General features: G+C 41.5%; 1 protein-coding gene across 12 annotated transcripts in view; it reads right to left on the minus strand.

Moving 5' to 3' along the window:
- Positions 1–12,493, minus strand: part of PPP2R2B (protein phosphatase 2 regulatory subunit Bbeta) — a 316,334-nt gene that overhangs the window by 119,041 nt on the left and 184,800 nt on the right. For 3 of the 12 annotated variants that reach the window (XM_049649437.1, XM_049649436.1, XM_049649435.1), the window contains one exon: positions 6,479–6,505. The exons of the other annotated variants lie outside the window; for them this stretch is intronic. In XM_049649437.1, coding sequence (XP_049505394.1) covers positions 6,479–6,500 — 22 coding nt within the window. In that variant the 5' untranslated portion in view covers positions 6,501–6,505. The remainder of the gene's footprint in view (positions 1–6,478; positions 6,506–12,493) is intronic. 12 annotated transcript variants of the gene reach the window in all.

Below are 12,493 nucleotides of genomic sequence, written 5' to 3' on the forward strand. Positions count from 1 at the left end.
CAGATTCTGGATACATACGGAGTCAACATGACAGGATTTGCAGATGACTGGTTATGGGGTATAAAACATACCTGTATGTACCATACAGGTGTATGTATGGTACATACATACATACATGTATGTATCAAACATACATGACTGGTTATGGGGTATCAAAGAGAGAATTCGAGGATGATTCCAAGGTTTCTGCCCTCAGCACCCTCTGCACCTGGCAGGATGAAGCTGCCATCACTGAGATGGGAAGTTTGTGGGCGATTCAGGCATTTTTGGGGCAGGCCAGACACTCATTTAGTTTCAGGCATGGGAAGTAGGAGGGATTTACAAGTAAAGGTACTGAGTAGATAATTGGAAAGAAGGGTTTAGAGTTCAGGAGGGAGTGTGAATTGGGGATGTAAACTTGGGAGTTATTACCACTTCAGATGATATTTAAAGCTACAGGATTAGATGAGACCTCAGGGAAAGAGTGTATTAAAGGAGAAGAAGACCATGGGCTGAACTTTGGGACACTCCAACATCTAAAAGGTTGGGAGAAGAAGAGGAATCAGGAAAAGAAGAAGGAGCAGAAGAAGGAGAGGCTGGTAAGATAGCAGGAAAATCAAGAAAGCTGAGGGTCCCGAATGCCAGAGAAGAGCAGAAGAGAGAGCCATCAGTCATGCCAAACACTGCTGATAGGCAAGGTCAAAGCCTTCAGGTAGCCTTTGGATTTGAACAATGGAGGTCACTTTTCACCTTAGCAACTGTGGTTTCTGTGGATCAGTGGGGGTGGGTTTGGTGGAACCATGGATTGGGCTTCAGAGCGAATGGGAGAAAGTCACTGTGGACACTTCTCTTCAAGGAGTTTTGCTGAGAAGTGTAGCAAAGACATAAGGCAGAAGATGGTATGGGAAGTCAGGCGAACAGAGCATTTTTGTATCAGAGAAACAGCAGCATTTGTATTTGCTGATGGAAAGATCAAGCAATGCTTATGGAAAGATGAGCAATGAATAAGGAAAAACGTGGAACAGAATGAACGGATAAGTGAATGCATGAATAAACAAGACAGTAACTGGTCCACCACTGACAGGTGAAATAAAATCTGTTCAGGTTCAATTCCCACCCACAGCCAAAAGATAGTTAGGAAGAAAAATGCTACACAAAATCTATCTTCATATAAGGTTTAACAGGAGTCTCAAAACATTTAGTATGGCCAAGCATTTCTCCCATAAATCAACATGTCAGATGTCCATGCAATCACCATAAATAAATGAAAAACAAACCTCTTGGTTTTCTTTTTGTTTCTTCTTCCCTTCCTGCTCTTCCTCCTGTCTTTTTCCCCTTTTTTCTTCTTTACTTCCCTTTCTCTCTTTTTCTTCTTTCCATCCCTCTCTCCTTCCTTTTTCTTCTGAAGCCAGCTGTAGAAAGGACTCATTCCATCTACTACTATGCATCTCTGGGTCCATTACCTCCTGTCTGCCCACCTGATGGAAGGCTGCTCACCTGTATACACTTTAAAATGTTAAGTCTACTGCAAGATCAGTCCCACATGGGTAACCTGACCTCCTCATGGCCTTTCTTGGGTAACTTTCAGCATGATTCTTAATAGTGCATAGAAAGAAACAAGTCTGTCAGAGGAGAGAGAAAAAACCCACATTCTCATCTTGCCCTGTGGAAGATTTATAGACACTTTGCAAATAGCCAGACCCAGGTGATGGTGCCAGGAACTTTCCAAGTGATTTGTAGATCTCCCTGCCAGGAAGTCAGTCTTTAATGGAAAACTCTTCTAGCTGAACATTCCTTTATTACAGCATGACTACAGGGAGAGGATCGCAACTGTCATGCAAAAGACTGGCTGAAATTAACTAGCTATGAGCCTGGCCTCAAGATATTTCAGCCTTAGGAAAACACCAGTATCGCAATTTTTCTGTGGAACTATTGAACTGGGCCTACTGCATGCCAGGCATAGTACTAGACTCTTGACCTAAACTCTCCTCAATCTGCATTATCAGGCTCCTTTATTTAACACCTACTTTGCCAGGATCTGTACCTTGTGTTTTATATTATGTTTAAGGGTCACTCAAACTCCATGATATCAGTCTCGTCCTCCATTTTTCAGGTGGGGAGATGGTGGCTCAGAGAACTGTCCATGTTTGGAAGGCTAACAAGGGGATCTGGGATTGGAACCCAGTTCTAGTTCCAGAGCCTATGTTCATGACCTGCCTCTTGTGTTCCACTTCTTTTCCTTCGGCCTTTTAATTCTTGTCCCCACTCCCTTTTGTCTGTTGTTTATTTTTTCCTAATCCTTTCTTCATCTTTCCCTCATAGTTACTTTTTAACATGGCAGAGTGGATCTTCTGGGCTCAGCCTTAACTTTTCCATCATTTTCTGTACTCCTTGTCACCCACCTGGCACGTTAGCAAAGTTTAACTCTTAGACTGTCAGCAAATACAGTCTGTGCTGACCAACTGTGAAGCAATTTCATTTTTCCTAAGACATTCTTTCCATTACGTGTGCATACTGACATGTATGCCCCTTGAGGCCAAGATCTTACTATTTTAGTCTAGGGACCCAGCCTAGGGACACATACTTAGGAGGTTTGCACAAAATACTTATTCCCTGGCTGAGTGAATCAATGAACACAGGAGTCCTTTAAGGCCAATTCAAGGGCCACTTTCTCCATGAAGTCTTTCATGAGCTCCCCTAATTGGAACGCAATCCTTTCTTCCTCACAATGCCGCAACTCTCTGGACTGTTCATATGATACTTATGTAGCTCTTCCCACTTATGTAGCTATATAACTGAAAATGTACTTGCTCTGTTTTCCTTACTGAAACTGTTTCATTAAGGGCAGAGTTCCTATTTTACTCATCTTTGGCTCTACCAATAAACTGCACATAAAACTTCAAGACGCTTAAGTTAGTATTTTCGTATTTGGAATGACTCGTGTTGGATTATTGTACAAATGTTAATAGGTTGCTTGATATACTCTGTGTGTGTGTGTGTGTGTGTGTGTGTGTATGTGTGTGTGTGTGCGTGCGCATGTGCGTGTGTGTGTGGGGGAGAGATGTATCTTTAACTAGATGATGAGTTCCCTGAAAACAGACTCATATTTCTTTCTTTAATAGACAGCATCTTTATCAATATCTAAGATCTCAGAGCATAGGTGATATAAATAGTCCACACTTGGAGATTTCATATTCTTATGGGGACAACTGATTGTTGGCCTGTGTAATGCATATCATTGTTCTCCTCTAAAATGAGAATCACACATGCTCCATTTCTGCCTCCAGTTTATTATTATTTTTCAAATGGGTGAGTACCATAGGTTCCTGACCTGGGACATCTCTGAAATAAAACCAGTGCTTGAGAAATCAAGTGCCAAGTCCTTTTTCAGAAGCAGTTCCTCCAAGCACAGCAGAAAGGAGAGGAGTGGAAATAGGAACATATTACCATGTCTTTTAAATACTCTACTTTTGGGGACATTTCAAATACTGATTCTAACAACCTAAGTTACTGCCTTTGGAGAGTATGGAAAAGCTTAGGGCTTGAAACAGCCAGTAACTATTAGCTGCAGTAGAAAAATTTCTTTCTATCCAACACACGTCATAGCAGGTTCTTAGCCTTGATTGTGATGCATTGATTATTTCCTGCAAAGTCCAGGGGAAGAAATTAAATGTCAATATTTTATCAGGTCATAGAAGAAATACAATGATAAAACACTCAAGATATAGACTTAACACTGGTCACAATCTCAGATACACTGCTTGCTTCTTCAACTGAAATTAAATCAACAGTAAAATGCACCAGAAGCCATTTTAAGGAAACCTTTGGAGAGTATCACCTTTTGGTAATTTATCACTAAGGAAATACTGGGAACTGGCCTTTTTGTACCACTCAAATCTCATGTTAAATCACCTCCCTGACACCCTATCTCACTATGCTCTGGTCCCACCACTTTGCTTTCATGACCTCGTAAATGCCATGCTTCTTTCCACTCTGCGGTGTGCAAACATGCAGCTCCCTCTACTTAAACTATTCACCCTTCTCCCTTCTCCTTGGCTAACATCTATGCATTGTTTTTAATTTTTTAATTAAAAAATGTTTTAGAGAGAGAGAAAGCATGAGTGGGGGGAGAGGAGCAGAGGGAGAGGGAGGGAGGGAGGGAGGGGGAGGGAGGGAGAGGGAGAGAGGGAGAGAGGGAGAGAGGGAGAGAGGGAGAGAGGGAGGGAGGGAGGGAGGGAGGGAGAGAGAGAGAGAGAGAGAGAGAGAGAGAGAGAGAGAGAGAGAATCTTAAGCAGGCTCCACACTCAGTACAGAGCCTGATGAGGAGCTCGATCCCACAACTCGGGGATCATGACCTGAGGCTAAATCAAGAGTCAGATGCTCAACTAGACTGAGCCACCCAGGTGCCCCTAACACCTATTAATTTTTTAAATTTCAGCTTAACCAGCACATCCCAAGACAGACCTTTTCTGACAGCTTATGTTCTAGTTGCCCTACACTGCTCTGTACTACCCTATTCTTTCCCTTTAAAGCATTTATCAGAATTCCTCATTATATATTTGTTTGAGTGTTTATTGATAATGTCTGTCTCTGCTATAAGACTATAAAGCTAACTAAATCAGGGATCAAAACTGATTTTTTCACCTTGCGATTCCTGGTCTGCACCCCCATATATGACACACAATAGATGTTCTTTAAAAGTATGGTTTTCTAGAATGTTTGTTAATAGTTATTACCTGATCGCTCATTATATATTCTCTAATACTGTTCTTGCACACACATGCACACACCATACACACATTTGGTTTTCAGTCAAACTGGGTGTAGCAGATCTGTACAATCATGAACATTTAAAAACCGATGAAATCTCCCTCATTCTCCTAAGATCTACATTTGCCTTATTCTCCAAAGCTAACCATATGTATGAAAGCTCATGCATTGTAAAATGTATACACACCCTTCTGATTCTTCAATTCTTACCCTTGTCTAAACCAGTCTCCACCCTGTTCAATTTTCAGGAAGAAAAAGAACAGAACACTAGAGACTGGGTGGGAAGATCTTTATATGCCAAGAAGTCTGACCCAGTGAACTATTTCAGTCAAACACACAGTTTGAATTGGATTGCCCGATTGCTGAGAAGGGCTTTCTGGATTAGACAGTTCATTAGTGGCTCAGCCAGTTTCTAGGACCTGTCGGTCTTTGCTCTGTGTGCCTGGAGTTAGCAAAGTGACAGAGTGAAGGCTGCTTGAGTGACAGGTGCCAGTGAGTCACATGGAATAATGGGTGAAACAGCAGCTACCCAGAGGCACCAACCACACCCTTAGGCTCAGGATCCCAAAAGTGTACACAGCTAAAAATGAGGCTTGGTGTCAATGGAAAACTATTTGCTGAGCACCTTCTATGTGTCTAATCTGGGGCGTTGTTCCGAGAAGTAATTCTAGGAGGTAGTCAACAGCAGTCTTCCAGCCCCTGTTTCAATTCCAGCTCCACTAGTCGGCAGAGATAGCTAATGTTGGGTATAATTCTTAATGTCTTTCTCCACACTGCTTACCTAATCTGTAACATGGGAGTGGTATTATACGGAGGATGAAATGAGTAAATTTATGCAGGGCACTTAGAATGGTGTTTGACACACATAAACACTAAATAAGAATTAGAATAATACCTTACCCAAAAGTAATATAATGAATGATAAACAGTATCACTTCTCCATTCACAGCTTTGCCATGTATAACAGATGTGCCTTAGGACAAATTACCTGGATTCTCTGAATCTTAGTTTCATTATTTGTAAAATAAAATGATACTGGTACCATTTTGGAAGAGCATTAGGAGGATTAGATGAGATAAGGAAGAGAACACCAACCGCAGTGGATGGTCACATCTGACCAGCAGGGTGGTTTTATTTAACGCTGCAATATTAGTCCACAAAAAGATTTCTAATTTTTTGAATCATATGTTTACCTTTAGAAATTATGAAATTGCATATAAACAATCCAGATTTTCAGTTTCTTTAGAAGTCAATAGATGGGTGCCACTGGATTGGCATTCCCACATGGCCACTCCTGGCTTGAGCTGGGACTTGTGGCTGCGCCCTTTAGAAAGGAACAAGGTCTTAAATTTACCTCTTCTCCCACCACTTCCTACTGGTCCCCAACCTTGAGGCCAAATGTCAGCTCCCATTTATCCTCCAAAGGCTTCTCTCTACTGCTCTGCTTTCATTTTTGATATTACTTGGCCTCTGTAGGTATCTGAGTTAGCAGGGGCTGGTCTTAAGGGCTTGCAGGCATCCTCTGGACACTGTTACCTCTATAAGCCTGCATAAAAGGAAGCAACCCCTTTCTCCACATAGCTCGAGGCCATTTGTCTCCACTGGCAAACAAGAGTGTAGAATGAGTCAATTCCAGGGCTAAAGGCTGGCTTCTCCACTGAGCTGAGCACCTCCTTGAAGAATAGCCTCCGATCCAAGAATCGGCCCCATAAATTCATAATTTACTCACCCCGAGTCTTCTTCAGTTCCATTTAGACTGAGGGTAAAAGATATGGGACAAAAGTTAGGGGTGCTATACAATAATGCCGTAGAACCAAGTTTTCTAAAATATGTCCTATGGATTATCAGTCCCTCAAGATTCTGATCCTTGAGTGAAAAAAAGTCAAAATACTTTTGGGAAACTGCTTACACTTATCTTGTGTCATGGGGACTCATCTGGGAAAGTCAGTAACTCAGAAATCCTGTGAGAAAGAAATTCATCCTCAATTCATTCAACAGCTATTTACTAAGCACCTACTATGTACTGGGCATTCTTCTAGGTATTGGGGATTTGGCGCTGAAACACAGTAACTCTGAATTCAGGTAACTTATTCTAGTGTAGAATAAAGAACGATGCTTCACTCCATTTTATGTCTTGCAAAACTTACTTCCAGAGGCCCTTCATGATGAAAGAATGGTGGAGATTTTTCTCCTATTAATGCTTAACAAAGTAAGACCACTCTAGAACCCTTCTTACTGAGAGAAACACACAATTTATTTCTTGAAAGGCCAATGGACCCATGAGGGCAGACTTACTTGGGAAGAACTACAGGCTCACCTGGGGTCTCAGATTTGGCAAAGGTTTTTTGAGAATATCACACAAAGGGTTAACTTGACTTTCACCTCAAAAGTAGAGTGTTTTTCTCTGCATCTAATATGAGCCAGTTGGAAATGTATTTGTTTTTCAGTGTTTAATCTTCTGCATCACCCACTGTTGATTAGATTTAATTAATTTATGTTTCTAATGAATTTAGAAACTCACAGTGCTGTAGCAGGAAAATTTTCAGACAGCATCTGGCCACCAAATGGATTGATTACCTTGTCTGCAAAAGTCTTTCAAACATCTGGGGCCTGATTTTGTGAAACATCCAGAAGCTCTTTCAGAGGTAAGAAACGCCCATTGAGGGGAGAGAGGGGGTATTAGAAATAGGTAGGGTTTGCTTTGATCTGTAAATCTGGATTCTGGCACTCCCCCAATATGAAATCACATTTTGCTGCTCATTGGCACAGTTTCAGTGGCACCAAATAGACCGATCTGAATCTATTTTGTTTGACATAATCAGAATCTACCAGGCCTGAGCCCAGGCTGACACCCAGTGAACTCTTTTGGCACTTCCTTCCATGTGGAGGCTCCTGCTGATCATTAAGATGAAACATTTATAGAAAGCATTTAGAGAGAAGCACTTTGCTCTCATTCATTCAACAAACATTATCGGGGGCCCACTGTGTCTGGCACGGAGCCACTGAACCTCTTGGTTAGCTGCTCTTGGCAACTACCCTAGAAAGTAGGCAAACACTCTTCTCCCATTTTCATAGTTACGAACAAGTACTATACAAATAATAATTACTAAAATTAATATCAACACCAATAGGGGATATATAGACAGACAGACAGACACACACACACACACACACACACACACACGCACACACACACACATGCACACACACACACACCCCAGACTCTATAGGAAGCACTTTACATGCATTCACTCATTTAAGCCTCACAATAAAACCATGAGGAAGATGTTATTATCACTCCCATTTTACAGATAAAAGTACTAAGGCAAGGAGAGCCTTTGTGACTTGTCCAGATAACCCAGAAACCCTTGGCAGAGCCTTCCAATATAGGCAGTATGCCTGTGCTGTTAACCGATTTGCATTAGCATGTCTGGATAACATTTATGAAAGACTTACTATGTGTTAGACATTATCCTAGGGGATCTGGTACATTTATATTTTAATTACTCACACCTAATACAGTGGGTATCACTATTTCCCAGCAGGGAAGCTGAAGCCCAGAAACATTAACTTTTCAAGGTCACAAGGAGGGTTGGTCTTAGACTAGGCTTTAACTCAGGTCTGTAGGCCTGCAAAGGCCACATTTTGCCTACTGAATCACCTGCTAACAGACATATGGTAAAGAGGTGGTGTGACCTCTGTAGCTTGCTCAAAAGTACACAGGAAACCTGCTGGACAAGTCAGAGGAGAAGGGTGGCCTGGCAAATCAGCAGAGCTGAGACTCCAGAAGAAAGGAGATAAAGAATGTACAAAATGTAAGAAACTTGCTCCATCTTAAAGAGGTAGGTGAGAGATGGAAGTCTGATTGCCTGACTGGTTTTTCTGGCTCAACTTTCAAGAGAAATGATGGACAACTAGGTGGGCTACTTACGATAAAAACAACAGTGCACAGGCCTGCCACACTAAGCATCTGAAATTTTCTGAACAATAGATGCAGACTGTTGCTCAATCAGGTTGTCAGGATTCCATGCTGGTGCTGATAAACCCTGGTTTTTCATGATACGATATCATTTACTAAGTCTGGTTACTTCTCTGATTTGAAAACCCCATTGTCTGTGACCATTCTTTTCTTGCCCAAGCCTCTTCCTTGACACAGTCACCTACCTTCTTTATTCCTTCCTATATGCTCCTTCTCTACCTGGAACCCCTTCCATCTCAATCTCCTCCTTGGCCTGGCTAATTGCTATTTGTCCTCAAGCCTCAGGTTGGGAGCCTCTTCCTCCAAGAAGCCTTCTTTGACTTTATTATTCTGGGTTTGGTGCCATTTTAAGTGCAACCTGTGCTTCCTTCTAGTTCAGCACACATTACAGTGGAAAGTAACTGCTTCTTTGTTTGTGGGTCTCCTCAGTGAGACAGCATGCATTGACTACTATCGTAGCCCCAATGCAAGGGTATGGTACACAATAGAGATCCAATATATATTGAAAGTGATGGATGGAGGGACGGATTGTCAACTTTGTAACACCCTCTTGGCTGGTCTCCTTGTTTGAAATCTCTCACCTCCACACTCAATGCTACATCCCAGAAGTCATTAAACTTTTCTGTAAACCTCATTCATGTTGTTTTCTTTTTTATTACTTCCCTTGAATACTCACATGAAAGTCAGATAGTGGTATCTCAGGGGTGGGAAGCAGTTCAGTCAGAGGGGGCATAGAGTCCTAGAAGTGTCCTATACCTTGATCTTGGTAATGGTGACAAGAATGTATAGGTATGTAAAAATCAATGAGCTAAACATGAGTAAACAATGCTCTACTTTAAGTAATTAATACCTGAATACAAATAAACATATCCCTTGAAGGCTCACTGTGTTGACAGGATAATATCTGGACCTTCTCGCTCCAGAGTTTGAGGTTCTTCACTCATGGCCCACTTGTTAAGTTCCTTGTTCAAATTTACTTCACTAAAACACATGCTGTGATCTGCTCACAAGTCTCCAAACTCTTGTCATTTCACTCCCATCTCTATGCTTAAAATCATGCTGTCTTATCCTAATTGATCATTTCTCTTCCTTCTTCTTTGACATTTTGACAGCTTTCCCCATTCTGGAAGGACCAGGATGAATCTTCCTTCATGAACCTCATTAGCCCCTCTTTTCTCTGAACCCCTGACTACTGTGTCTGGTTACTCATACAGGGGAACACTTCCTAAAGACTGTAGGCTCTTTGAAGGCAGAGACTTTATCTCATTTCCAATTTTGTTTTTTTATTTTTTAAACGTTTTTATTTATTTTTGAGACAGAGAGAGACAGAGCATGAACGGGGGAGGAGACACAGAATCTGAAACAGGCTCCAGGCTCTGAGCTGTCAGCACAGAGCCCGACGCGGGGCTCGAACTCACGGACCCGCGAGATCATGACCTGAGCCGAAGTCGGACACTCAACCGACCGAGCCACCCAGGCGCCCCCTCATTTCCAATTTTTATATTTAGTATAGTACCTGGTACAATGGTGGATTCTAAATATGTACTTGTTATGAATATCATGAGGGCCTATCTATGTGCTCAGACCCATGGCAGTTATGAGCTTGCATAGAGATTAAAAAGACAAGTTGTCTGTATCATCTAGGATGAAACCTTAGTGTGGCTGTTAAAACCATGGACATAGGATTCATACATGGTTTCAAATCCAGGTTTCACAACTCAGTGGCTCTGTGATCGACCGTACTCAGCTGCCATCATCAAACTCTGCTTCCTCATCTGTATCATGGGGACCTTCTCATTAGCGTTGTTGTGAGAATTACATAAGAACATGATTATTTTATTAGTGAACACTGAATTAGTCATTTTGCTAAAAAGAACAATCTTATCCAAATAAAAGTCCCTGCCCTTAATAGTATCAGGCAAAGGATTCAGCCCAGTGGCTAATTCACAGGAACATTTAACACACAGCAGATATTATTATCAGAGATATTCAATGGAGGAGTATAGTTTCAGGGAGGAAAACCTATGAATTGGTAAAAATGGAGAAGGCAAAAAAAAGTGGGTGCATTGTGAGATGTATACCCGTGTACATAAACACAGAATGAATTTAATCCAAAACAAATTCCTTTGGGAAATTCCATCACATCCCATTACCACAGTCCCAAAGGCAAGAGCTGGCCTCTGATCTTTACATATTTAATATCTTTGAAAAAATTCTGAAACCATAACCATCTTGACATGGTACACAAAGGCAAGTATGTGTGGGAGTTGTATGCAAAATCATGGTCCTTTACTTCCAGCTCCCAGAATTCTTTAATCATCCTAATTCCTCATGCTTCTCTGCCAACTTTTGACCTTAGGATAGCTCTTTGATTGCTCAATAGGATTTGACAGCAAGGAAGGGGGAACACTGAGGAACACGTTCTCCGTGCACCCTTACACACTCACTGAAAAGACACCAGTTTAACAATTTTAATTCATATATACTTCTACTCATGTAATCAATAATTCATGGCAATTCCTCTGCAGCATTTTAGTGACAACAGAAAGGGCAGGATATTTCTTCTTTTCCCTTTGCCTTCCTTTCTTCACTTAGTCATGCCTGGAGCCTGGAGAGTACAGAATCTCAAGAAAACAGTTTCCATGGTGATTCTCTCTTTGAGTACCCGACTGTATTTTGCTCTTTCTGGAGTGAATTAATGCTTTTTATTGCTTTCATGCTAAATATATTGAAGATTAGATTTGAGTTCCTCTGCAGTGATACAGTTTTATCAGGAAAATAGAAAGTAAAAACACAGCATGAAGAAACTATATCTTTCTGTCACTACACTATCTGAAAGGAAAAAAAAAAAAAACATTTCAGAGGAAAAAATAACCAGCCACAGGGAAATGGATGCAGGTGTCTGGAAGCTTGGATATGCATGTGTGCATCTCAATGTTAGAAAGCCTGTCTTGAGAGGAAATTGTCTTAATTCCTCCATATGTTGAAGGTGGTACAAGTTGACCACGAAACACTGAGTTAAAAGGAATAACTTGATTTTTAATGTACTACCCTCTTCGCAGCACAGAAAATACAAGAGTGTGTAGGAACAAGGACATCTTCAAACTCATAATACCTTCCCTACTCTATACTTATTAAGGAGAGTCTTGCTTTCTACCAAAGCTAAATAACTGGCCTTCCTTACTTTTCAAAATTGCTAGATGACTTTCCCAACACTTCCCATGGCACTCTGAATTTCCTGACATAGAACCTATCCCACTAACAATTACCATCCACTCATACAGCTTCCCCACAAGACCCTAAAAGGTCAGGACCTGTGCCTTCCCCATTCACTCCCTTATGACCAGCACAGCACATGAAGGAAAGGAAAATGAGGAAAATGACACTGTGAATGGGTAACTTTGGCAGTGAGGTCTCCTTTGTAAAATATCAAAGGGCTGTTATGTCAGAGGAAGAAGGAATCGTGTGTAAATAAAAAATAAATCTGAGCAATAGCTCCTGGTTTTCATGGGCTCTCCTTCCTTCTCTTGGGGCATTCAGGAGTTAAAGGGAAGAATTGGTGTTGGGGGGGGTGCTGTGGGCAAAGAGCGGTACCATCCAACAAGGCTTCCTTCTCTGCCATTATACACCTACCCTATGTGGCCTGGAGTCAAATCATCACTAGACACCAAATAGCTGGAGGAAAACTGGGTGGTTAGCCAATTTGAGGCAGGTAATAAACACCTATATCAAATCAGGTACCGTCCTAGCTGCACCTGGTGACAG

The sequence above is a fragment of the Panthera uncia genome (assembly GCF_023721935.1).
Source record: "Panthera uncia isolate 11264 chromosome A1 unlocalized genomic scaffold, Puncia_PCG_1.0 HiC_scaffold_17, whole genome shotgun sequence".
In the NCBI taxonomy this organism is placed as follows: domain Eukaryota; kingdom Metazoa; phylum Chordata; class Mammalia; order Carnivora; family Felidae; genus Panthera; species Panthera uncia.